At 49.3% G+C, this 26,627-nt stretch overlaps 1 protein-coding gene across 2 annotated transcripts in view; it reads left to right on the top strand.

Annotated features, from left to right (window-relative positions):
* Positions 1–26,627, top strand: part of LOC139051920 (mucin-19-like) — a 132,859-nt gene that overhangs the window by 53,248 nt on the left and 52,984 nt on the right. For both annotated transcript variants that reach the window (XM_070528949.1, XM_070528948.1), the window contains exon 7: positions 1,103–1,169. In XM_070528949.1, coding sequence (XP_070385050.1) covers positions 1,103–1,169 — 67 coding nt within the window. The remainder of the gene's footprint in view (positions 1–1,102; positions 1,170–26,627) is intronic.

Below are 26,627 nucleotides of genomic sequence, written 5' to 3'. Positions count from 1 at the left end.
GGCTTTTCTGCGACACGAGCTCCTTAACGCTATCGCGTTAATAAAGCGTTACGTAGCGGACTAAGCAGCAGCCGGGCCGGCGGGGACTGCACGGCGGCGCGAGCGCGTAGACAGTCGAAGGTGAGGTAGTTGCGAGGGTGTTACGAGAGAGGGCGTGGGGAGAGGAGTTGAGCGGGGGGAAGGGGGTTGGCCACCTGGATCGGCGCACATGCGCGCGACGATCTATGAGGCCATGCAAGGGAAACGGATTTTTGCGTTCGCCCATTACAGAGATGGCGCCAATTTCCTGTGCCACCGAAACCCGGGAGTGTACCCCCCCCCCCCCCTGAGTCAATGTCGAGATCAGAGCACTTCAGGCCTACTGCGCGCGCACTCCTCAAAAAGGCATCCCGCCTTTGTCTCTGCTCGAACTGCACAACTACATTTTTTTGTTTGGGTTGTGTGCCGTTGGAACTCTGTGTGCTCGTCCGATATCATTGGCTTGTAAAACACCAGCTTTTAATAAAATACAACTGAAGGGGCGTGTTTCGTTCGTTTGTACAATGCTTCTTTTTTTTTTCATTCGTTGACATGAGCTTGTGACAAGAACAATGTGAACGCGATATTTAAAACCCTATTTAGAGGCTAGCTGTGGTTCTGTTGTCAAGGGAGTATTTTGGCGAATAGGGCAGAAAAAGGAAAGAAATATGAAAGACACATAAACAGACCAAAATGCGTAATTTTTTAAATAACATATTCATTGCGTCAAATGCAGAAGCGATCCATAGAAACAGGGGGCAAAGACATCGTTCAGAAAAAAGTAACATCAGTTTGCGAAGTTATAGACACAGGAGAGAGTTTTGCCACCTAAATAGTCCAGAAGGATGGTCCTCGAACTACATGACAAAACTATATATGAATATACAGCATTTCGCAGAAAAAGAGTAAAGCCAAGTCGGCCATTGTCAGCAATGGACGGCTGCCCCTTACAATAATAATAACGTAGCACGCATATAATGTAGCAGTCGAGGGCTGTCATTTCGCCTATTGTGTAAGTTTTGTTCGTAAGTGCGATGGTTAAGAATTGATGGAATAAAGGACGGCACGTTTGCTGGCCACACAGGAGATCTCGGCGAGATGCACCAAGTTCGCTGGCGTTCAACTGGCAACCTGCTGGCGGACGAACGAAGGTAATGTCACAAAAAAAGATGACAATGTTTGGCGCCGTACCGGAAGCTGGCACTAATACGAGGGCGCACATGAAAAGCTAGCGTCCTTGTCAAACAATCCGCAATCACTGCGTGAGTGGCAAGTCGCCGAGACCTGCAGCAGACTCCCTATGCTCACGCGGGCCTATATGCAAAACAGCATGAGAACAGTGCTGACAATCGCTTTGTATCCTATCCCGACCGGTTTTGAGCAACAAGAATTCCAATTGCGTTTTTTCTAGGTGCAAGTTGCTTAGTCACTGAAGCACCAGACCTGTCGAAAACCGCAGCCACGAAAAAACTGGCTTTCCGTACGTTTTGCGCTGCTTTTTTGCATATTCGGGCAACACATTCCTTAGCGCCTACTTCATTTATACAGGGTGTCTTAACATGGCACCAAGATTTCAAAATATGCAAATGCCACATTGCTGGACAGAAACAAGGCAATGTTTGCCGTCGCTTGGAGATACTCAGAATATGTTATGCATTCCCCCTAATTACATAATTAGGCTTATTTAATTAATCAACTCCAACATTAAACTCACATGAAAAGTGTCACTTAGAAAATTGTAGAGCAACAGAGAGAAAGAAAGTGTTTGTAAACGAAAGCATCTCTTAATATTCGCCTCAGTGCCAACAAAGCGTCCTGTTGCCGACCTGCCATCTCTGAAGCCACGCTGGCAAGGATCTAGTATTCCATTTGTTTCTAAGAGATAGACAAAGTGCTGGTTTATGATCTTTTCAAAGTGCCTATATACATAGCCGGTCAAATCAACAGGTCTGTAGCTGCGAGGTAAGCATGGATCCTTGCTGTGTTTAGCTATGGAGATTACTATAGTTTCTTTCCAAAAAAAAATTAAATGTACCCAGCAGTTCACTTGACAGTAAAAAGAGAAAGGAATGTTTTTTTTTGTGTGTGTGTGTTTCAGGGTGTAGGTGCTTGATCATATAATAAATGATATGGTCACCGCCTGGTGGCGAGTTGTCACAACAACTGAGAGAAGTTTTAAGCTCGGCTAAACTTAATGGGCTGTTGCAATCTTCATTTCGTCCATATTTGCGATCAATGGGCTGTCACTCTGCGCGTTTAGGAATGTTTGTGTGTAATGCGATGCACTGGAGACACATTCTGTATTGTTCGCCCAGACGATCCGCCTGGTCTTCCAGGCTATCTACTTCTGTACATACTAAAGGTAGGGGGTTCGACTCCCGACCTTTCTATTTATTCAATCTAATCCGTGATTTCGCCTCGTCTTTGAAAGAATTTATGCCCAAAAAGGTACCCCTCCCAAATCTCTATCTTTGCACATCGACGTGTTCTTATGGCGTCACCTGTTTGAAATTAATAAGGTTTTCGGGTGGCTGAAGAATTGCGAAGCAATCCCCTAGATTTGGACTGATTGTTGCGCTCTTTCCTACCATCATCACTCCACCATGGGATGCACCACTCATTAGCCGGTCGGTTAGTTTGCTTAATACATTTCGTAGTATCGTCAATAAGGAAATATGTTGGGTATGCAACAGCACTGTCTACATAACAGGTGGCAATGTCATTTGGACCTAAATGAGTCAGCTCTCGCAACACTTTCCTGCTGACTGATACGACTTTCAGTGGCAGATGGTGTGGCGAAAGCATGCATCTTAATTTGTTATAATTGGGAAGTGGTCGCTTCCAAAGGGTCTCTTCAGAAATGACCTATCCAGGCACGGCATTAGTGTGCTCGAGACTGTGCTTAAATCTGTGGACGAGTAAGTGTTGTGTCTAACGCTGTAGCACTTTGGTTCTTTCTCGTTTAGTAAGCACGCGCCTGAAGGAAACACAATTTTCAACACGGCGCACTCGCGTAACGCAGCGAGATTCGCCACACATCACCAACATCACCAACGGCTATGCAGGACGGGAGAAGTTCATCACTGAAGCTTTGAAACTGTCTTGGAAAGTTGATAGCGAGGGAGGATGTAAATGGAACTAATCTAGACTAGCTTACCAAACAACACTGCTCGGACAGCAGATGCTTAGAGGGAAGTTCGGATGTTTAATTGCTGACATGTAACACTCTTATCGACTATTACGGCTACACCACCCGCTAAGGCGGGTGCATCGTCGCAGTCTTTGCAGAAAGTGACATACTGCTTTAGAAAATTCGTCTATGTTAATTTTAGGCGTGTTTCTTGGTCATACAGCACCTCTGGACTGAATTTGCGGAGGAGCTCTTTAACATCGCCGAGATAGTGCAGAACACCTCTCGCGTTCCATTTTACTAGTTGCCGTTCCACATTGAAAAGGGGTTTGTGCTGTGTGTGAAGGAAATGAAATTTAAATTCCAGAGCCCTTATCGGGCCCTGTCATACGGAGTTCTTCTATAGTACAAGGGAAATTTGGGCGAGTTGGTGCTCATTCGTATTTCGAAATGTGACTGCACTAAACAGACAAGGACGTAGGCAAAGTAGGATGCCAGTGTCGCGCGCTTCTGTGCCCATATCCTTGCTCGGAGGTCGATGGCCCCTTTTTCTGAGATGGCGGAGCAGCGCTAGCTGCACCCAACGAGGGTGCAGATGGCGACACCACCGGCTGAATACGCGCCTGCTAGATAGCCGCTGGTAACCGCTGTGGCGCAATGCCCTGCCGGCCCACTTCGGCAAAGCTGTTCTTCGGCAGGCCTGACAGCCACTTTCATACCTCTTTAAATGAAATATTTTCTTTCACTTTGACAGTTATAATTTCATTTACTTTCTTCGAAGACGGACAGGGACGCGAGTATGCGGCATGCTCCTCATCACGCTTTAGACAGCACAGTTATCACACGATTCACATATGTGTTCCTTGGCACTAGACTCAGCATACATCAGTCGGCCTCGACAGCTCTCTGAACCGTGGCTCAATCTTTGGCACTTGAAGCATCGTAGTTGGTTTGGCATGTACGGCCTGACATGCATTTTGATGTACCCGGCCTGAATGGTCTCCGGTAGTACACTTGAACCAAAATTAAGAAATAGTGTTTAGTCTGAATCTCCTTACCGTCGTGCCTCATCTTGATTCGCTTTTCAGCTAAAAATTTTGTTCTTTCAATCCTTACAAAAGTTCATCCTCGGTGAGCTCCAACAGGTCAACATAAGAAATAACACCGCAGGTGCTGCTCTTGGTGCACTGCGGCGTCAAAAAGTGTACAAAAGGCAATAGATTCTGCAGTTTATCATGCTGTTTCGTATGGCAGAGTTCCAGAGTTTTCAACATCCTTCCAGCTTGTCTCGGAAATGCCGAACGCCCAAGGATACCGCAAGCAGCTCACGACCGAACCTGCTGCAGCGTGTTTCTGCAGGCTTCAGCTTCTGGAAGAAAAACCACGCGAGCACCAGGAGTTGCGATGGAAATGTTGTAAAATGGCGTCGTTACTCGCACTAGATGAATTGCTCATAAGACGCATTGGCGCAAGATTTATGGGATCCACCAACAGGGTGGAATCTGCCATTGCGTTGTTGGCAGTTTGGAAGGACTCCTCGGCGTCGGACGTGTAGGACAGTCGAGCGGACGGAGCTTTACTTCTCGTGAGAAGCTCGGTCAGATATATAATAATGTGAGCGATATTAGAAAGAAAACGGCGGTGGAAGCAGCCCAAGGAAATCACGGAGCTCTCGCAGAAATATTGGGTGAAGAAACTCACGCAAGGCTTGAACTTTTTTTTCCAACGGTCCGATTCCTTCGGGAGTCACGCAGTATCCGAGGAACTCAAGGTCGTGGACGCCAAAGACACTTCACGGCATTGATCAGAAGGCGGTGCTCCTGTAGCCGTCAAAATAGCAGGCGCAGACGGTTGCTATGCTGCTCAGGGGAAATACCAGCCGCCAGGAGGTCACCAAGGTGTACAAAGACGAAGTCCGCAGAAGACCTCGTTGATAAAGCTATGGAACGTGTGCGTTTCTCAGCTCGAACAGCATGCGGACGTACTCAAAGCCCATATGGTGTCGCAACTGCAGTATTTCGAATGTCCGCTGGCTCTAAAGGGAGTTGATGGTAGCCCTTCACTAGATCTATCTGGCAGAATATTGCCGTTCCAGCTATGGCTGCGAAGTCATAAATGTGAGGGAGTGGATAGCGATCAGGGACGATGCGCGCCTTGAGCGCACGGTAGTCGTCGCACGAGCACCAATCCTGTGGGTTTGGTGCCATGAGCTGAAGACCTACTGCTTGGCGAAGTACGCATCGTGTCCAGTTGCAGTATGTGGACGAACTCTCTCCTTGCCATGGCAAGGTGGTCAACAGCGAGGCGTCAGGGTCGGCAAAACACTGGGGGGCCTGTGGCCACAACATGATGCGTGACGATGTGACGCACTGGCAGCTCGAGATTGGAAGCTTTCGTGATGGCTGGAAAGTGTGACTGAATTGAGGCGAACGCATATGATGGTGTTTGTGGGATTGCACTAGTGGTTGAAGTCATGCGCGCAACGATTCCTTGCATATACATCCTAATCGTCGTGTCCACGAGGCGACGAGCGCGGAGGCCAACAGTAAAGACCCACCCTACCCTCAAGGAGCGAACTTCCCTAACGAAGTTCGCGCGACATAAAATGTAGAGACGCGCCGCCACGGTTTCGCTTCACCGCCACCCTTGCGACGATCCAGCGGCGAACGCCGCCGAGCCGCTATCAATGTGGCCAGCCGTGACGAAGGGGATTACTGTTAATTAAATGTAACAGACAGTGAAGTCTAGTTTGTTGTGTCGCTTAATAAATCCATAAACACGCAACGTGTTTGAAAATTTATCCGCAGTTATTTCTTCTATTTTTTTTGACGCCTGGCGATTCGCAGCCTCCAGAAAGCGAAGAAAACAGCTAAGCTCGGCCAACATTGTGTTTATGCGGATACGGTGATTAGTGCGGACACAGAACACCTGCAACGTGCGGACAACTCACACACATCGAAAATTGTTTTTTTATTCCATGACACATCGGTGGACAGTCGAGGTTTCGTGTCGTGTTCTAGGATTGCTATAAAAGTCGTTCTGCAATGGGAGCCGTCTGGCGGCGTCTTTTATTGAAGCTACTCATCTTGAGAGAAAAAAAAAGGCAAGAAAGGAAGAAAAGGTTCTGGGTGAATCCAGTATGGATGCACTGCCAGTCAGGAGAGTTGCACATTGTGGTGAGTAGGCTTTTTTGAAGTGTTCAATTCTAGATGGTGTGCGTTCATTATTTAATACGAGATCTAGCGATGCGCCCGATGTGTTCTCGAGGCCGCCGCCTTTTTACGCATAGAAATCGAGAAATCCACGTGGTCGCAAAGCGAGGAAGAAAAGGATAGGCTGAAAAATGAGACGACGCGTTTCGCTCGTGCGGTCGGTGACAGTAATTGCTCTCGAGTGTTGCGTGGAACCAACAGCACGCGGTTGGCTACAAATAAAAAAAAATTATGGGGTTTTACGTGCCAAAACCACTTTGTGATTATGAGGCACGCCGTAGTGGAGGACGCCGGAAATTTCGAGCACCTGGGGTTCTTTAACGTGCACTTAAATCTAAGCACACGGGTGTTTTCGCATTTCGCCCCCATCGAATGGCGGCCGCCGTGGCCGGGATTCGATCCCGCGACCTCATGCTCAGCAGCCCAACAGCACAGCCACTGAGCAACCACGGCGGGTTCCAAATAAAGCGAGTTTCGCTAGAAACACTTTGTAGTTGCATGCTGATACAGCGCCTCGCATATTCTCTGCAAAAAATTTATAAGCTTTCTGCTGCGCTGTGCGGGGCGCTGTATCAGATAAGAAAAAAAAGTTGCGCTCTTTGTTTTTCATTGCATGTTTAGTATATTGAGTGGTGAGGGTTTCAACGTTGCTTCCTTTTTTTTTACAGCTGCAGGTGATGAAAGCTGACCCAGCCATGTTTTTCAAATACTACCGCATGACTCCGGAAAAGTTCAGTGACCTGCACAGTATTGTGAAGAACACCTTGACCAATGTTACGTTTCGCCTACGACGCGCGGTGTAGCCGGCGCAGATGCTACGGACCGGCGGGGCTTCTTTCAAAGCGGCGGACATTTTGGCCCGTTCGAAGCGGCCGCGACGCATCCCCGCCGAGCGCGTCCCGGCATGTTCAGTGCCACGTGTCTTTGTGTGTGCGTGTGTGTGTGTGTGTGCCCACGCTTGTCAAAGCGCGGCAGCCGAGGAGAGGAGCTCCCCCAGTGTGAAGCGAGGAGGTCTGACCGGCGCCGGCCCGGCTGATGCGTCACCTCCTTGTCTCTACATGTCTCTCAGTCCGTCCGTGTCTTGCTGTCACGTGGTGTCGTCTCGTGACCTTCCTTCTTGCCCGCGACGCCAAGAGTATAAGAGCAGCTGCCCCCGGACGCCAGGAGAGAGGCTCCGAATTCTTCCGTCGAGAGGCGTGCTCTCTCGTCTCTCCCCTTCGGTCGACCTGACCGGCCGCTCTTTTGCGATGCTAGAATAAACAAGTTGTTCTGTTAGCAGTCGACTCATGCTTTGCCAGGACCTCCGGATGCTTCCAGTGTGCCCCAGGCCGCCAGGCCAACGCTACCCTTGGGGCCTGCGACCCATTTGCAACAACGGGCGCCAGCGGTCCGATTGCAATAACGGGCGTCAGCACTGAGGTTCCAACAGCTGGTGGCAGCGCTGAGATTCCAACAGCCGGTGCCATCGGTGCGGTTCAAATACCAAGTATTTCTTGCGCAGAGAGCTAGTCTGCTCCGAAGAGAGGCTTGCCATCACCTTGAGGTGCAGTATTATTTAACCACATGAACCACGCTAAGGTTATTATGGTTAACGAAAACGTGGATTGCAAATTTGTGTTGTTCTTCAGGTACATCTCGTCTGGGATGGCAAATAAGGACGTAGCGATGCTGTTCCGGGCCGGCCATGAAACATGTCGAAGCATCATTCACCAGACACGCACAGAAATCTGGTAACAGCTACAGCCGCTCTGCATGCCTGTAAGAGAAACGACTCCTGCACGTTTCTACGAGTGTATAACAGTGCAGCTATGTGCAAAGGCAAATTTAAAAAAGAACTGCGCTAAAACTCTATCAACATCAAGTTAAATATGAAGGAACACCAACCTAAATTTGACTGGTTCACGGTCCTCAACACTTGGAATGAATCACAGTCGCTGGTGTCAAACGACGTACTGAATTGCCATTTTATCTTCTCGCATTTCTTTGTACTCTGCCCATTAGCAACACAAGCACAATATGCGTATACATATAGCAACATACGTTGCTTTTACACGTGTGTTCCTTCTCTTTAGGTACCAGGGTACAAGCAATGGCAGCAAATTGCGCATGCGGTTGGCACACGTTGAAATTTTCCCAACTGCAGAGGCGTTGTTCACGGAAAACAACTACTTCAAGTACAAGGTACACAATCTACTGAAAAGCTCTCACACTGATACACACTATTTGATCTAAGTCATTCCTAAATTTGCTTGCATGTGCGTAGATGCAATCAAATAATAAATATAATAAATGTAATATATTAATAAATACAAATATATATATATATATATATATATATATATATATATATATATATATATATATATATATATATATATATATATATATTGTAATGGGTGCACTGAACAGTTCCGAGGGTAACGTCTCCGTAACCGAGGAGGCAGGTGACGCAGAGCTGGAACAGCTGGTTGCCCGAACAGCTCACACTCGTGCCAAGCACTGGCGATCCGGCTGGCCGACTGGTTGCACAGCTGGCATGGAAGAGACGATGTGGCTGGCCTTGTTCTTGTGCTCTTCTTCTTCATTACAATTACCCCCGGCGCAAAAGCGGAGCCATCCTGGCGACTTACGACGTGGAGACAAGCGGGTCATGGAATTGTTTCAGGCGGCGCACGTGAACAACATCCCGTCCACGGCGGCGCTTGTCGGATGTCGATGTAAGGGGCTTTATGGCATAGTGACCGGAGAGGTGCGTTCGACGATGCGGTATGGTCCATCATACTGCGTAGAAGGCACGGACAACAAGACAAGGGTGCCGGGAGCGAAGTTCGGATTCATAGCGTCGCCATCACGATTGGCTTTTTGTCGTTGTTGGTCAGTGGAGGTGAACTTTCGGGCTAATTGACGGCAGTCCTCGGCGTAGCGGGTGACGGCTGAAACGGGAGCGCATTCTGACACGTCTGGTGTGTAAGGCAAACCGTATCGATGGTATGGGAAGGATCGCGACCGTATAGAAGAAAGTACGGAGAAAATCCTGTGGTACTTTGTGTAGCCGTATTATATGCGTACGTGATAAATGGGAGGATTATGTCCCAGTTTGTATGCTCCGATGAAACGTACATGGCGAGCGTATCACCAAGGATGCGGTTGAAACGCTAAGTCCGTTAGTTTGAGGATGGTACGCCGTGGTGGTCCGGTGAACTATGCTGCATTGAGCTAGCAGAGCTTCAACCACCTGCGACAGAAAAACACGGCCTCTATCACTCAGCAGCTCCCGAGGTGGGCCATGACGAAGAATGAAACGATGGAGCAGAAAGGATGCAGCGTCACTGGCGGTCGCTGCAGGTAGAGCAGCGGTTTCGGCATAGCGTGTAAGGTGATCAACTGCGACAATAATCCATCGTTTTAACGCGACAGCGTTAAGGAGCTCGTGTCGCAGAAAAGCCGGTGTCGTCGGTGTCCGCGGCGTTGGCCGTGAGCGATAAATCACGGCAGGTACTTCATAAATAAAAAGCAACTTCCAAGATGGGCTGGGTGGGAATCGAACCATGGTCTCCGGAGTGCGAGACGGAGACGCTACCACTCAGCCACGAGTTCGACGCTCCAAAGCGGTACAAGCGCGCCTCTAGTGAATGCGGTGTTGCCTTGGAAGTGAGCCGTGGAAAGTTATACTGCGGTGTATATCGGTAATTATGAACATGTAACTTACAGAAGTCGCAATTACACGAGTAGCGAAGTGCGTTTCCGCTACATTTCTTCTGGGCTTTCCGCACACGCTGAGCCATCTTGCGGCAAACACAGAAGACCCCCTCCTCTCCATGTACGGGGCTGCCCCGACAGATAGCGCGCCACGCACGCGTTGGGGCTGTGCGAGGACCGGTGCGAGGCGGGTCGCGGCCCGGACTCTCTCTCCCCTGACGATGCTTCGCCTTGCTCCCTCACGGGTTGCAGAATCAAGCGTCCTTCCTTTCTTTAGATCACTATCTGTCTATTTCTCTGCCCGTGCCGATCACGACGTTTGGCTGGCGTGCATCATTTCCCCCTCCGAGGCACCGAGTTCTTTGGTTCGTTCCGCTTGCTCAGGCGCACGTTTCGTTGCTGCGCCGAACGCTGCGTTGCTTGACGCGCACCGCGTCCGATGCGGGGCGCCTCGTAAGTGATGGCTGCCCCGTAGCCCAATGTCTTACACCCCTTGGCGGGTCGACGGGAACGCTGTCGCGTTCCACTCTTGAATTCGAAGCTTAAGCGTCCTCCCATTTTTCCAGCGGGTGTTAGTGGCAGCGGCCCGTACAGGTCAATTTCCACAGGGTCGAAGGCACGAGCAGGGCACGGAAGCGGCTGTAATAAACCGTGGGCTGGATGAGGCGGAGATTTGAGGCGTTGGCACTGCGGGCACGAGCGGACAAACTTTTGGACCAAAGGAAACATTCCTCGCCAGTAGTAACGTTGCCGCAGGCGGTCATACGTCTTCAAAATGCCTGCGTGTGCACATTGTGGTTCAGTATGCAAAGACGCGCAAATGTCGGAACGCAAATTCTTAGGGATAACCAGGAGCCACTTGCGACCATCGGGCTGGTAGTTGCGTCGATACAAGAGGTTATCCCGGACAGCAAAGTGGGCAGCCTGGCGACGCAGGGAGCGGGAGATGGGAGATGCAGGCGAGCCAGAAAGGAGATCCAGAAGAGAGGCCACCCAAGGATCCTTGCGCTGTCTTGATGCGAAGGTGTCGATGTCGACCGAGGATACCGCCTTAATGGTGGAGAGGGAGGCCGTGTCGGCTGGCAGCCGAGACTGGGACAGAGCGTCAGCGTCAGTGTGCTTGCGACCTGAGCGGTATATGACGTGTATGTCGTATTCTTGAATGCACAGAGCCCAGCGGGCAAGGCGTCCAGACCGGTCTTTTAAAGAGGATAACCAACAAAGGGCGTGATGGTCAGTAACCACATTGAAAGGCCTGCCGTATACATAGAAGCGAAACTTCCCGGGTGCCCAAACGATGGCCAGGCATTCTTTTTCTGTGACGCTGTAATTGCGTTCCGCTTTGGTCAGCGCACGACTGGAGTAAGCAACGACGTACTCGGTGTAGCCAGACTTGCGCTGCGCAAGGACAGCGCCAAGGCCAATACCACTGGCATCGGTATGCACTTCAGTTGGGGCGGTGGGGTCGAAGTGTCGCAGTATAGGCGGAGACGTCAGGAGACGGCGTAAGGTCACGAACGCGGTGTCGCATGCAGGAGACCAGGAGGAACGGTCGTTGGCGCCACTTAAGAGTTGTGTCAGAGGTGAAATTATCGAGGCAAAATTGCGAACAAAGCGCCTGAAGTAAGAACAGAGGCCGATGAAGGCGCGGAGTTCTTTGAGTGTCTTTGGTTTCGGAAATTCCGCCACGGCGCGAAGTTTTGATGGGTCGGGGCAAATGCCGTCTTGTGATACGATATGACCCAGAATCATGAGCTTGCGCACGGCGAACTGGCACTTTTTCAGGTTCAGTTGCAGGCCTGCGTTGGTCAAGGACGTCAACACTTGCCTAAGGCGAAGAAGATGCGTGCCTAAATCAGGGGCGAACACAACGATGTCGTCGAGATAGCACAAACACGTGCTCCATTTTAGGCCGCGCAAGATATTGTCCTTCATTTGTTCAAAGGTAGCAGTTGCACTGCATAGGCCATCTGGCGTAATGAATGCAGTTTTAGGGTGATAAACTGGTGACATCGGGACCTGCCAGTAGCCCGAGCGTAAATCCAACGAAGAGAAGAATTTAGCGCCTTGCAAGCTGTCCAGAGCGTCGTCAATGCGCGGTAGAGGGTATACGTCTTTGCGCGTTATCTTATTGAGACGGCGATAATCGACGCAGAACCGAATGGAACCATCTTTTTTTGTGACGAGAACCACCGGTGATGCCCACGGGCTATTGGAAGGTCGAATGACGCCGCGCTGAAGCATGTCGTCCACGTGCTCACTGATAACCTGACGCTCCTTGACGGATACGCGGTACGGGCGCTGCCGCAATGGCGCGTTGGAGCCAGTGTCGATGTGGTGGCTGACGGTTGACGTGCGACCCAGAGTAGGCTGAGCGACATCAAAAGAAGAACGGAACTGGGCAAGCAGGTGAAGAAGCTGGGAGCGCTGCTCGGAAGTAAGGTCAGCGGCAATGAAAGGTGTGAAGAAGTCAGCAGATGGGGGAACAGAAGTGGAAAGTGCACAGAAGTCAGTGAGCTCTGTATACGAAGCATCCGGCACGTCGGTTATAAACATGTCATCAGGAGGCTGAACATGGCCAAGTGCTTCACCGCAAAGAGCCGTCAGGGGTGCAGGAAGCGGATTGCAGACAGCGATGGCGCTGAGTCCGGCTGAAATGTCAAGCGTGGCGAAAGGGAGGGGAACATCTTTGCGGGTTATGAAGAGTTCCGAAGGAGTGAAGAGGACAGTACCTCCAGAGACAGCGCCACAGAAGACGGGAACAACGGCAGATGAGTACGGCGGTATGGTGTTGTCTTCCCGGAGGACTAGCTTAGCGGGAAGAGATGTGGCGCCCACGAGGGGTACGTCACACAGAGGCGATAATTCGACTTCAGCACGTGCACAATTGATGACGGCGTAATTTAGCGAAAGAAAGTCCCACCCAAGTATCACGTCGTGAGAGCAGGACTGAAGAACCACAAACTCCACAATATAGAGAACGCCCTGAATAACAACTTTGCACTGGCTGAGCGCTTGCTGTGCGAAGAGAAAACCCAGAAAGTGGCGTCGTAACTTTTCGTAAGGCGCGAGAGAGGCGTTCGTTTAGGACAGACACGGCTGCTCCAGTATCAATTAGCGCAACGGTAGGGACGCCATCAACAGTAAGATCGACAACGTTCGAAGGCGACAATGGAGTCCTTGTACAGATCGATGGCGACGCAGTTCTTGCCTGCTGAACTGCGGCGCTTAGTTTTCCTCTAGCGTGGGTGAAGGGCGCCGACGCAAGGGGGATAACGAGCGGCGACGCGGGGAAGGCGAACGACGAGGAAGGACCGGGCGCTCGGCTGGTGGCCTGTTCGACTGCCGACTAAGATAAGGGTCTTGAAAAGGTTGCACGTCGGCGTAGGGAGGCGACTGCACCAACCCATCAGAGTGCAGCATGCGGCGGCGGCAGAGTCGTGCAACATGGCCGGGAATACCGCAGGCATAACATATGGGCCTGTTGTCTTGTGTGCGCCAAGGATTAGCAAACGCAGGAGCAGGTCGATGAACGGAATGACGAACGGGTGGTAGCGGCCGTGGATGTATCGCAACGAGTGGTTGTCGAGGAGGCTGCGCGGCGACGGATGCGTAAGTAGGTGGCGCGGCGTCAGGGTACAGCTGATGCTGCATTGGTAGAGCCTCAGCAACTTGAGGCTGCGCGGCGACGGTTGCGTAGGTAAGTGGCGCGGCGACAGGGTACTGCTGATGCTGCATAGGTAGGGCCTCAGCAACTTGCTCTTCAATGACCCGCCGGAGCGTAGGGGCGAGCTGTGTCGGAGGCTGTGACGGCAGCGGCTGCTGTTGGGGTAGTTCAGCAAAGGGCATTAGAGAGAGCTGACGTACAATTTCCTCCCGCACGAAAGCTTGGGTTTGTGTGAGCAGGGGGGAGCGATCAGGGAGGACGGTCATGGAAGAGAGGGCCTCGTCAGCCACTGAGGGGCGCCTGGTCAAATCGCGTTGCCTTCTCAACTCGTCGTAGCTTTGGTACAAGTTTATGAGCTCTGCTACGGTGCGCGGACTCTTGGCGATCAACATTTGAAAAATCTCATCGGCGATGCCCTTCAGAATGTGCTTTAATTTCTCATTTTCGGGCATGGAAGCATCCACACGTTTGCACAGGTCGAGAACCTCTTCGATGTAACAAGTGACTGTTTTACCGTGTTGTTGCGCTCGCGCTCGTAACCGCTGCTCGGCGCGCAACTTGTGGACGGCGGGGCGACCGAAAACTTCAGCGAAACTGGCCTTGAACGCGGACCAGGATTGAAAGTCGGCTTCGTGATTTTTAAACCACAGGTGAGCCACTCCCGCAAGGTAGAAGATGACGGCATTTAACTTGGCGGTATCGTCCCATCGATTGTGCAAGCTCACCCGTTCGTATGTAGACAACCAGTCATTGACGTCCTGCTCATCCGCACCACTGAAAACCGCTGGATGGCGTTGCGGGACAGCGCTAGAGCAGGCAACGGAGGGTGGCGGCGACGTCGGCTGGGGAGAGGCAGGTATGACGGGAGGCAGAGTCCGAGACCGGCGTTCCAGGGTGTAGATGTTCTTGAGTACCTCGCACCTCCACCAATTGTAATGGAGTGTTTGAACAGTTCAGTTGGTAGCGTCTGTTCGTAATCGAGAAGGAAGGTCACGCAGAGCAGGAACAGCTAATTGCCCGAACGGCTCACGCTCGTGCTAAGCACTGGCGATCCGGCTGGCCCACTGGTTGCACTGCAGGCACGGAACTGACGATCTAGCTGGCCTTGTCCTTGTGCTCTTCTTCTTCATTACAAAATAAATTAATTAATTAACGCAGATGACGCTTCGTTTTTTAGTAGTTTGTACGCCACCGATGACTGCGAGTTGACGACTGCGAGATCGTTCGCTTCCACGGAAACTTAGGCCTAGCGTAGAGGGATCGACATTTGGGCGAGTTGGTACTGGTTGAACACCTTGAAGGGGCAGCACAATATGACGAAGACTTAAGGCAGGAACACGCAGCAAAGCGCTGAGGATAGCACTCAGCACTTTCATGTTTCTTCCTGCCTTCTGTCTTCGTCATATTGCGCTGCCCGTTCAAGATGTTGAGGTCTAGCATGGCCGTTGAATCAGTCTACACGCTATCTGCACGTCTCGGCTCAGGAATCAATAAATCTAACCAGGATAAATCACTCTACATTTAAGCTGTCGCATCGGTGTTCTTACATAAACCATTTTTTCGTGTCTACAGTGTCGCCACAAGAAGCGATGAGCGCCGATGTGACGCGTTATAATCATACGTGCTTTGCCGAAAGCTGCCGGGACTAGTTTACGCTGCTTCTCTGGCGAAGATATCTGACTAGACAGACGTGTCGATTGAGGCACATCACTGAACTAAGAAACGGTCGCACATTTCTTGCACGAAGAACAAGAAGCGGCAATCAAAGTCGTCAGTAACAGCCCATACAGCGTCCCGGATCAGTGGTTTATTAAGGTCTTTTTTCAAAGTTAAAACACCAATCGCTAAAGGAAATCAGTGTTGAGGCACTTCCAACCATACTATTGAATACGGGCAACATTTTGTTTCTGATACAGGCGTAATATTTAGTTGTAGGGCGATTGCGCATCTATAGTACCTATGCGAGACGCGTTTGCGAAAACAAAAGTGCGCCTCGGTCTTGATATGGCAATTTATTCACAGCTTTCCCACTGCTGCCGTGGTCTAGTGATAAAGTACTGGGCTTGCATTTTATTTTTTCACATTTTTCTTATTGGACTAAAACACTCTCTGTTCCTTTGTGCATTAAAAGAAATGCATACGGTGGCCAGGTACCGCGTATTGTACGCGCGAGAGCTACTTTTCACACCAGTACCCAGCGCATGCCATGCGCCGGGCCTGGCCAGCGGCCCGGCATCCAGCGCGCCACACTGGGCACATCATCCGGCAGCGCACTGGACACTGGATACTGCGCTTTGTAAAAGAAATCGTATCTACTTTCAAGCGTATCACATCTCACGTAAGCAAGGCAATCCGCTGGAAGGCACCAAACAGGGGTAGTTTTAACGCGACAACGTTAAGGAGCTCGTGTCGCAGAAAAGCCGGTGTCGTCGGCGTCCGCGGCGTTGGCCGTGAGCGATAAATCCTGGCAGGGACTTCATGAATAAAAAACAACTTGCAAGATGGGCTGGGTGGGAATCGAACCAGGGTCTCCGGAGTGTGAGACGGAGCCGCTACCACTCAGCCACGAGTTTCTTCTTTTTTTTCTTTATTGCCGGAAGTTTCACCAAGCTAACACAAAGGGCATCATTTCTTCAAATAAGGTAAGTGATACATAAATACTATACACTAACACACATTCAACTTTGTGCGCATGCATATTGTGCGGTCAGTCACATTGTGGCTGGCCATGTCAAGTTTAAAATTCCTTTAATGTGGCGAGGGGCTCAATCCTCGCCAGCCAATCCGGAGGACATTCTTGTTCTTTAATTACGTCAATGAACTTGGAAATAGCTTCCCGGAAGAGCAGCCGCGCAGGCCGGCTGTCAGGCTCACAAAAGAAACCGGCCATTCGAGCCCTCCATAAACAGTGGAGGCCCATTGGCATAATCAAGTCCAATGGCATGCCGTCCTCATTTTCTACCGTCAAAAATCTAATACCTAATGGGCTTAAAGGCAATTCTTTCTGTAGTGTTCTTTGAAGAACGTCCCAAAAGAAAACCCCTGCCCAACAATGCAAAAAAAACATGGTCAATTGTTTCTAATTGTTTACATATAAGGTAGTTTGCTCCCCATGGTAAATAAAAACCCTTCTCTTGTAAAAAGGCCCGTACCGGCAAAGTTCCGGTATGGAACTTAAAGAAAAAGGATTCAGTGCTTGGCTGCACCTGCATTTTCTTAACATGCTTTAACACGTCGTTTCCCTGTCCTCCACTGTTTATGGCTCTGTACATCGGAACCGGCATAATCATGTCAACTACTTCCCTGTACAATTTGTTCCGCGACACCGAAAAGAGATAATCATTAGAAAAACGTACGGACAGAAAACGGACACTGTCAACGACTTCCCTTAGGTACCCTCGAAGAGCAATGCTTAAATTGCAGACCACGTACATCGGCAGATGCTTGCTCAGTCGTAACTGGCACATTGTGCACAGAAAGGGATCAAGAGTTCGATGCTTCAAAGCGGTACAAAAGCGCCTCTAGTGAATGCGGTGTTGCCTTAGAAACGAGCCGTAGAAAGTTATACTGCGGTGTGTATCGGTAATTATGAACATGGAAGTTACAGAAGTCACAGTTACACGAGTAGCGAAGTGCGTTTCCGCTACATTTCTTCTGCGCTTTCCGCGCACGCAGAGCCATCTTACGGCAAACACAGAAGACCCCCTCCTCTCAATGTACGGCGCTGCCCCGACAGGTGGCACGCCACGCGTGCATTGAGCATCTCGAGAGCACAGGCAGGCAAAGAAGGCGCAGTTGCCACAGGATGAAGTAACTAGTAAATGGGAAATATACCGGGAGAAAAAGTCTATGGTTCAAATACTGGTGCAAGCAAAATTAAAAGGTGAAAGTGAACGTTGGTTGTCAGAAATACGTGAGAAACAGAAGGTCGCACCTAGAATATTTTGGAACCACATAAAATTATTAGGCAGGAAGTCAAAAACAATACAACAACATATCCTCGACGAAGATTAAAACAGACTCGAAGGAGAAGCGGCAATAAATTACATCCGAAAAGCAACAGCCGAATCTTTCCAAGGCAATGACGAGGTTATACTTGTTGAAAAAAAGAGCATGAAAGAGACCCAAGGGGAAAAGCAGCTGGTGCTAACAAATTTAAACTGGAAGAAAGCGGAAGAGAAAATTCCTAAGCGTACAGCCACAGGGCTAGACGAGGCTCCCATTAGGCTGATAAATGAACTAGAACCAAAAAGTAAGGCAGCTCTAGTGAAAGCAGTGGAAAGAACTTTAAGAGATAGACGAATACCAGACAGCTAGCGACAAAGTAGAATGAATTTGAGTTATAAAGGAAAGGGAGAGATAGACAGAATTCACTCGTATAGACCATTGACCATTACATCGGTAATATACAGGCTAGCAATGCAGGCAATCAAATTAAAGCTTCAAGCATGGACAGAAAATAATGGGATTTTGGGAGAGCTTCAGAATGGTTTCAGAATAGGTAGGCGTTTGGATGACAACTTGTTTGTGCTTACTCAGTGTATTGAAATATCAAAAGCAGAAAGCCGACCGTTGTATGTGGCCTTTTTAGACATTACAGGAGCCTACGAAAACGTGGACCGCAACATATTGTGGGATATCCTGGAAGGGGAAGGCTTAGGTAACGATTGTATACAGCTTTTGAGAGAGATTTACCTAGAAAATACCCTTTGCGTTGAATGGGAAGGGATGAGGAGCGAGGAGAAAGTTCATATCAACAAGGGACTGAGGCAAGGATGCCCTTTATCCCCGCTGTTGTTTATGATGTACATGGTGAGGATGGAGAGGGCGCTAGAACGAAGTAATATCGGGTTTAATCTCTCATACAAACAGGCGGGTACAGTAATAGAGCAGCAACTCCCAGGTTTATTTTATGCGGATGACATTGTGTTGCTAGCTAACAAGCAAAGTGATTTGCAACGTCTGGCTAATATCTGTGGACAGGAAGGCAACGATTTAGGCTTGAAGTTTAGTGTTAGAAAATCCGGTGTTATGGTATTCAATGAAAACAGTGAACAGACAGTGGAGATACAGGGTCAGGAAATACCTCGGGTAACAGAATATAAATACCTTGGTATATGGATAAACGAAGGCAATGGATATATGGAAACACAGGAAAAAACCATAACAGTAAAGGGGAAGAGAATTGCAGCCATAATGAAGCACAGAGCGCTATGGGGATACAATAGGTACGAGGTCCTCCGAGGTATGTGGAAAGGTGTAATGGTTCCAGGACTTACTTTTGGAAATGCGGTTGTTTGCTATAAATCAGGGGTACAATCAGGACTCGACGGGAACCAAAGCTCAGTGGGTCGCCTCGCATTGGGCGCTCACGGGAAGACTACAAATGAAGCTGTGCAGGGTGATATGGGCTGGACTAGTTTTGAAGTGAGGGAAGCTTGCAGTAAAATTGAGTATGAAGAACGGCTGAGGAATATGGAAGAAAGTAAATGGGCTGGGAGAGTGTTCAGGTATCTGTACAGGAAAAAACATTGATTCACAGAGGAGGAAAAGAACTAGGAAGCTTACCAGCAAGTATGCGGCCTGTAGGGTGGACAACACAACAACAAAGGTGAAGCGGAAAGTCAGAGAAGCTGAATTAATCTCATGGGTGGCGACAATGGAAAAGAAACCTGCCATGAGTAACGACTTAAGAGGAAAAAACGAAATCAGGAAAGAAACCATTTATGATAACTCAAAGGGAAGCTCATTACTTTTCGAAGCGAGATCAGGATGCCTTAGAACACGCACCTATAAAGCGAGATATAAGAAGGAAAAAGCATGTGCTTGCTGTGGTAAAGCTAGGGAAACTACGGAGCATGGTTTATTAGATTGTGAAGACGTCTACCCAGCGGTCGATTTAGGCACCACTGGCCTCCTTGAAGCCCTTGGGTTCAGAGGGAGCAGTGGTAAAGCAAACATGTCCGCAATAGACATTAGTAAGAGGCGACTGGAGGATTGGTCGAAGAAAAGTAGGGAAACGACAAAAGACGGAGACGTACAAAAGCACAGTTCGCAATAGGGGATCAGAAAATTTAGGCGTGGTAGTTCACAGTGTTTTTTTTTCTTTTTTCATTGTTTAACCTAGGTAGAATATTACGCAGTATAGTAACAAGAGCTTGGTGGCGCAACCCACCGCCCCGTTCCAAAGGGGACGCTCATAACATCCATCCATCCGGGGTTGTGCGAGGACCAGTGCGAGGCGCGTCGCGGCCCGGACTCCCTCTCCCCTGACGACGTTTTGCCTTGCTCCCTCGCGGGTTGCAGAATCAAGCGTCCTTCCTTTCTTTAGATCACTATCTATCTCTCCGCCCGTGCCGGTCACGACGTTTGGCTGGCGTGCATCGTTTCCTCCTCCGGGACACCGAGTTCTTTGGTTCGTTCCGCTTGCTCAGGTGCACGTTTCGTTGCCGCGCCGAACGCTGCGTTGCTCGACGCTCACCGCGTCCGATGCGGGGCGCCTCGTAAGTGATCGCTGCGCCGTAGCCCATTGTCTTACACCCCTTGACGGATCGACGGGAACGCTGTCGCGTTCCACTCTTGAAGACGAAGCTTAAGCGTCCTCCAATTTTTATATGGAAAATGCGCATTTCAGAGGCACATGTAAAGGCATCAGTTATTATCAGAAAGTATTCGCTCCTGGATGACAACCGACCAACCAACCGACGGCGGCCACTGCCACAATGCACGATATCAAAGCAAAAACGCGGGCTTACGAAGTAGGCCGCTCGCGATTTATTTTGCGCTCCCGAGGGCAATACGCGCGTTGAAACGGCGTCTTTATTTTCCCGTAATGACATTAACGTCGGTAAGGTACATGATTCGCGGCATTAACGTAGTCAAGTCCACTTTGATGAGAAAGGCGTCGAGACGACCAGGCTCGGCTACCACTGCAGATGGCAACAGCTGCAGAAATGTTCATATCCTGGTACAATACACTACGCTTCCGTAAAATAAACGTTGCGTAAATTTGTGTAAGCGTACAAATGAAGGAGAACCTGACGGAATGTAGAGTGCATCATGGAGGTACTTTCACCGCATTTCTCAACGAAGCCGCAAAAGCAAGCTTATCGGAAGTGAGAGCGCTAACTTTCAAATATGACAATAACTGGCATTAGTTTCAAAAGCGTGGCAGTTTGGACGAGTTGGTATGTCATGACTTTTTTTTAGCCTTGTAGCGCAGCTCAGAAAGAGCAAAAGGAAGGTGGAAGGGGTAAAGAAAGGGAACGGAGAACAGAGTGAGTGCTAACTTCCAACTGGTGGATTATTTCGTGACACAGAAGGCTACTTATACACTCAGCGAACCATGTGACATCATGAGATTACACAAATCAAGCTACAAAACCAACAGTAGCCATGTGAAAACAAGTTCTGACAGCCTGTGGCTACAGTCGGAGATATGCCAATTCATTGCTTGATATTTATAATGAAGGTGAGCTTACACATGCATGGCCCAGACCTATGATAGCCTTTGCTTCGATGATTTCTCTTGTGAGCTTATTACGACTATGACCTAGAATGACGCAATACTCTAAGACAGGTTCGCAACCACCACATGTTTTGCAGTGCTGCGCAAGAAACCCCTCAGCTGTAATACAATTCTTAGCACTGTAACCGTGTTCCCGCGACCTGTCATTCAGACATCGGCCAGTTTGACCAACGTAACGTTTTCCACACTTGAGTGGAAAACAAACAACAATGTGTGCAATTAACTAACTACTTTTTGTGATTCTTATCACAACTAGGATGAGCCTCCTTATTCGGATTAGTGAGCTTTCAAATCTTCATAAGCTTGTTAGGGGCAGAAAACACTACAGGAATTAGCAATGCCTCTCTTGACCAACTTAGAATGTGCAGAATGAAACGAAAAATGGCTGTGGCTTAGGTAAGGTTAAGCCCAGGATGCGAAGCATACTAGCGTTTATTTTAGTTGTTGAACCACTGTTTAGCCTGGTGAACTGCTGTTGCTTGGCTATATTTGGTTCGGCTAGACGAAGAAACAACTCATGCATTACTGCTTCGCCTTCAAGAGTGGAACGCGACAGCGTTCCCGTCGACCCGCCAAGGGGTGTAAGACAATGGGCTACAGGGCAGCGACTACGCGCCCCGCATTGGACGCGGTGAGCGTCGAGCAAAGCAGCGTTCGGCGCGGCAACGAAATGTGCGCCTGAGCAAGAGACGCACGCCTTAGAAACAGCTCGTTTCTAAGGCAACACCGCATTCACTAGAGGCGCTTTTGTACAGCTTTGAAGCTTCGTACTCGTGGCTTAGTGGTAGCGTCTCCGTCCCACACTCCGGAGACCCTGGTTCGATTCCCACCCAGCCCGTCTTGCAAGAGTTGAGCCAAAGCCACTTCTCCTCTGTCGTGACGTCACGGTGTCACGTGGTTTCATGGCGACACCGCCGCGCCTGAGGAGCTGGGTTGAGCTCTCGTAATATGCTTCGCATAAAAAAGGATTTGTTAGCACGAGGTCCATAGTACCAACACGTGTGAATATCGGAACAAGCTAAGCGCAGATCCAAAAACCGGATCGTGTGATCGTGTGAGAGCTCGTAAGTAACGTCAAGGGGCGCAAGGCATTTTTTTACTACTGGCACTACCATGGCAACCTCAGTCTCAAGGTCAGCCGGAGAACACTGAATACGAAACAAAATCGTCCACATAACGAAATGTTTTAAAATCATTATTCTGATGAAGGTTCACTGACAAGGCGACATCTAGGCAAGCTAAAGATAGCTTCCCTTTTGCTCTTTCTGAGCTGCGCTACAAGCCTAAAAAAATAAAAATAAAAAGTCAAGGCGTTAGTTTGCTAGACAAGAAAATGAGCATTCATGCAAACGGTAGCATATGAGTTTAAGAGTATGCGATACGATAAATGTGGTATGCTTCCATTATATCCATGCAAACACGGCTCCAATGCTGCGTCCAAACGAAGCTGGCGCGTTTCCATGGGCCCTACGCTATGCAACACAACCGGCGATCATCTCAAACAGCTAGTCGACATTGGCACGGTAGACGTACCGTGGTTGCGTATCAGCATTGAGCGCTTACTTGAATTTTTCAACATGAAACTTCTTTAAAATCAGACAGAGGGGGTCGTTTCCTAAATATCCACGTGTAACGAAAATACGGGTGTAGCATTACCGCGTCTATCCTTGCTACCAACGCGCCGTACTTTGACGACTTTGGTTGGGAGGCCATGCAGACGCCAATATCGACCATGCATCTGTCGCGCCAAGTATGGCGCAATCGGAGATAAATTTAGCCTTTAGCTCGGCGTTCAGAGAGGCACAGTTTGGAAGTACATTTGCCGATCTGAGAGGAACTGGTCGTCTTTCAGAGAGCTCGTTAGTCACACTAAGTGTAATCCGTCAAACTTAAACCAGTACTCTTCAGGAGTCATACCACCGACAAGTGTGCAATTTTCGGCAGAAAATTCGCGCTTGCTTCGGTGTGGCGGTCTCGTGTTCGACACACGCTGTTGGGAAATGCATGTAGTAAAGATACTCGTGCAGCAAGACAGTGAGAAGCTAGTTCGCGCCTACCACCTTCATCCATGGTGGGCTCAGTCGCAAGATTACACTCCCCTAAGTTAGGCAGGTGCGCCTTCTAATGTGTGAACAGATGCGCGTGGCGTTGTTAATGTTTCGTACAGAAAAGAAGCCATTGGCGATCATGCATGTGTTGCGCCATGCATGATCGGAGCCAGATCTAACCACACGCGTGGCGTTCAGAGAGGCCCAGCACAGCAGTACGTTTGTCCCATCCGAGCTGGAATGGTCGTCTTTGAGAACCCTCACTACGCCACCGTAGGTATATAGCTGACGAAACACATGCTCCTGCTCGTCAGGATTTATAAGGGCTGCAGGTGTGCAACTTGTAGCAGAGATTTCTAGCTTGCTCGGCTATGTCACACTGCACTCTAAATTACGGCCCAGAAAAGGCGCCAAGAAGCTCGGGCCGCCAGGGTTTGACCGCGGCGGAGAGTGCGCGTCTCCAGGGAGAGGACAAGCGAGGGACAAGGACGAGCGACGCAAGGCAGCCTCGAGAGCTACAGCGGTAACGTCGATGCCCAAATACCCTCTGTCAAACAAGCGGCCCCACTACGAAGAGAGAGATAACGCGGTTGCAAAATTAAACCGTAAGACGCTCACCAGCTGTAACATAAGTTCTATTCTTACTAATGCGTGAATTTGCGCATTTGCTTAAACTTGTGCATTTGGTTGTGTCATTTGTTGTGCCCTAGTGGCCATACACTATCTGCAGCACACACGAGATGTTTCATGTAACCCACTTCGGCTGCATACCTGCTATAGCCTACCCGATATTTTTTTCTTTTTTGTGCGAGCTATTAGACAAGATATCAGCAGCCACGGTCAGGAGAGTCAGGGAGGGCTCGCAAGGAAGGCAAAAATCAATCTGCACTATTTCAGCAGATCACGTAGTTGTCGCGAGCGATACTTCTTCCCAATATTTCCTGAAATGATCATAAAATAATACAGAGTAAACCTAAAACGCTAAGAAAAACATACATTTTTAAGTTACCGAGTATAATACGAAGTATGGTAAAAAAGCGTAGGTTAGGGCGTGTTGATATTCCATGACTGAGGTTTTTCAGCGCACGAAAAGGGACGAAAGACAAGACGCGGACACAGCGCTATGTCCCCGCGCTCTGTCCGCGTCTTGCCACTGTCTTTCGTCCCTTTTCGTGCACTGAAAAACCTCAGTTATGGTAAAAAGTGTCGAGAATATCTCGTTTCTTTTCATTATAACCAGTTGCCTAAAGAAATAATTGAACATTCCGAAAAATGAAGCCAAAGAACACATTAAAGCATGGTTGATTTCTCGTTAAAATATTTGTGAGTTATTGTAGTTTTTTTTTCTTTCATAAACTGTTGCTCTCATTGCTATCAGTCTTCTTTCGTAAACAATGAAAAGATTGTGTTCGTGTTATGTATGTATATTTCAATATTTTTTAACAGCTTCCCGAAGAAATACCGGACACCATTCAAGCGAACATTTAAACTGGTTGTTTTCTTTATTCAATAATAACGGAGTAAAATGTTTATCCATGGTGCTCTTTTGAAGCTGATTGCTATATGTATGACGTATGTTGTACTTTTGTCTTGTAAGCAGCGAGCTAACGCCTCCTGTTTGCCATCAGCCACCCACAAGTGACTTGCGCTTATGCGGACACGAAATGTGTAAGAAGTTGTGAGCTGTTGAAATATGAATGTGTGTATGTACATTGTTACCGGGATGTTGCGAGTATATAAAAACTATATTTACGATATATATGAAGGATGAATCAAAAGAGCTAAGATGGCTGACCAACAACAACACGCAGCAGCCACCGTCTCCGATCTTCTTCTTTCTGTCTTCTCTCATCCTTCCGTAACAATATCAAGCAATCTTGATGGCTGCGTTCTTATGGCGACAGCAATTGTGTGGACACTCCAGGCGCATTTCCACCATCGACGTCGCCGTGATGTTCCACATAAAGTGCGATAAGACTTTGGGCCCTGTGCTGTGGGTGCGAGCGAAAGCGTGCGAAGATGAGCCGAAGATGCTGGCTCGATTTCGCGCGTGCAAAGGGACTTCCACTCCGGCTGCGTGCGACCGCCCCATCTTGAAAGCGATCTGCGCCGGGCACAGTCCTGTTGCATCTGGGTCGCAAGCCTCAAGGGTAGCGTTGGCCTGGCGGCCTGGGGCACAATTGGAAGCATCCGAAGGTCCTGGCAAAGCATGAGTCGACTGCCAACAGAACAACTTGTTTATTATAGCATCGCAAAAGAGCGGCCGGTCAGGTCGACCGAAGTGGAGAGACGGGAGAGCACGCTACTCGACGGAAGAATTCGGAGCCTCTCTCTTGGCGTCCGGGGGCAGCTGCCTTTATACTCTCGGAGTCGAGGGCAAGAAGGAACGCCTCGTCAGAGGCGTACGTGACGGCGGGGCACGGACACGCTGAGAGACACGTTGAGACGAGTAGGTGACGCATCCGCCGGGCCGGCGCCGGCCAGACCTCCTCGCTTCACACTTGGGGAGCTCCTCTCCCCGGCTGCCGCGCTTTGACAAGCGTGGGCACCAACATGCACACACACGCACACACGAAGACACGTGGCATTGAAACGTGCCTGGACGCGCTTAGCGGGGAGGCGTTGCGGCAGCGCTGAACGGGCCAAAATGTCCGCCGCTTTGAACGGAGCTACGGCGTCCGTTGCATCCGCGCCGGCTATACCGCGCATCGTAGGCGAAACGTAACAGTCCAGACGCGCCGGACAGCTTCGTGTGCGCTGCCTTCTCGCCGCTTGTTTCCCATTGAAGCGAGTGGCAGCGCGAATGTCAATGCGCTCGTTTTGAACGCGAGTGTCCGCTGTCATAAAATGAGATGTGCTCATGTTTACTTGTGCAAGCGGGGCCTCATGCTTGGTAATTTAGTTAGCAAGCGAATTTTTACAAGCTTATAAGACCGACAAAAACCGCTATGCTTATTTCGTATAGTCCTCTAATGGCTATCGCAATCGATGCTTCGCCCGTCGGACGAAAGTGCGACTGTTTTTGATACAGGTGTGCACATAAACGTCGCTGTGAAGTACACAGCGTCTTCACTAATAAATAAAGAATGCCCAAAAAACATACGCCGAAATTAATTTATCACCTATCACCTATTTAAACCTATCAGTGCAAGCCATTAATTGAATGACAACACAACGTTCACTTGAGGCGATTCAAGTTTCTCGCTTCACTGCCCAGCAAGAACTCAGTATTCTCATTCACACAATGCTGCGTTTTGCAATAGACACTTTCCTTTCGGTAAGTTAACACGTTTTACTAACTCTGCCATTTGTTGGGCGTGTTGGT

The sequence above is a fragment of the Dermacentor albipictus genome, unplaced genomic scaffold (assembly GCF_038994185.2).
Source record: "Dermacentor albipictus isolate Rhodes 1998 colony unplaced genomic scaffold, USDA_Dalb.pri_finalv2 scaffold_16, whole genome shotgun sequence".
In the NCBI taxonomy this organism is placed as follows: Eukaryota; Metazoa; Arthropoda; class Arachnida; order Ixodida; family Ixodidae; genus Dermacentor; species Dermacentor albipictus.
The sequence above is the reverse complement of the archived record's forward strand: the minus strand, read 5'-3'. Positions and strand labels throughout refer to the sequence as shown.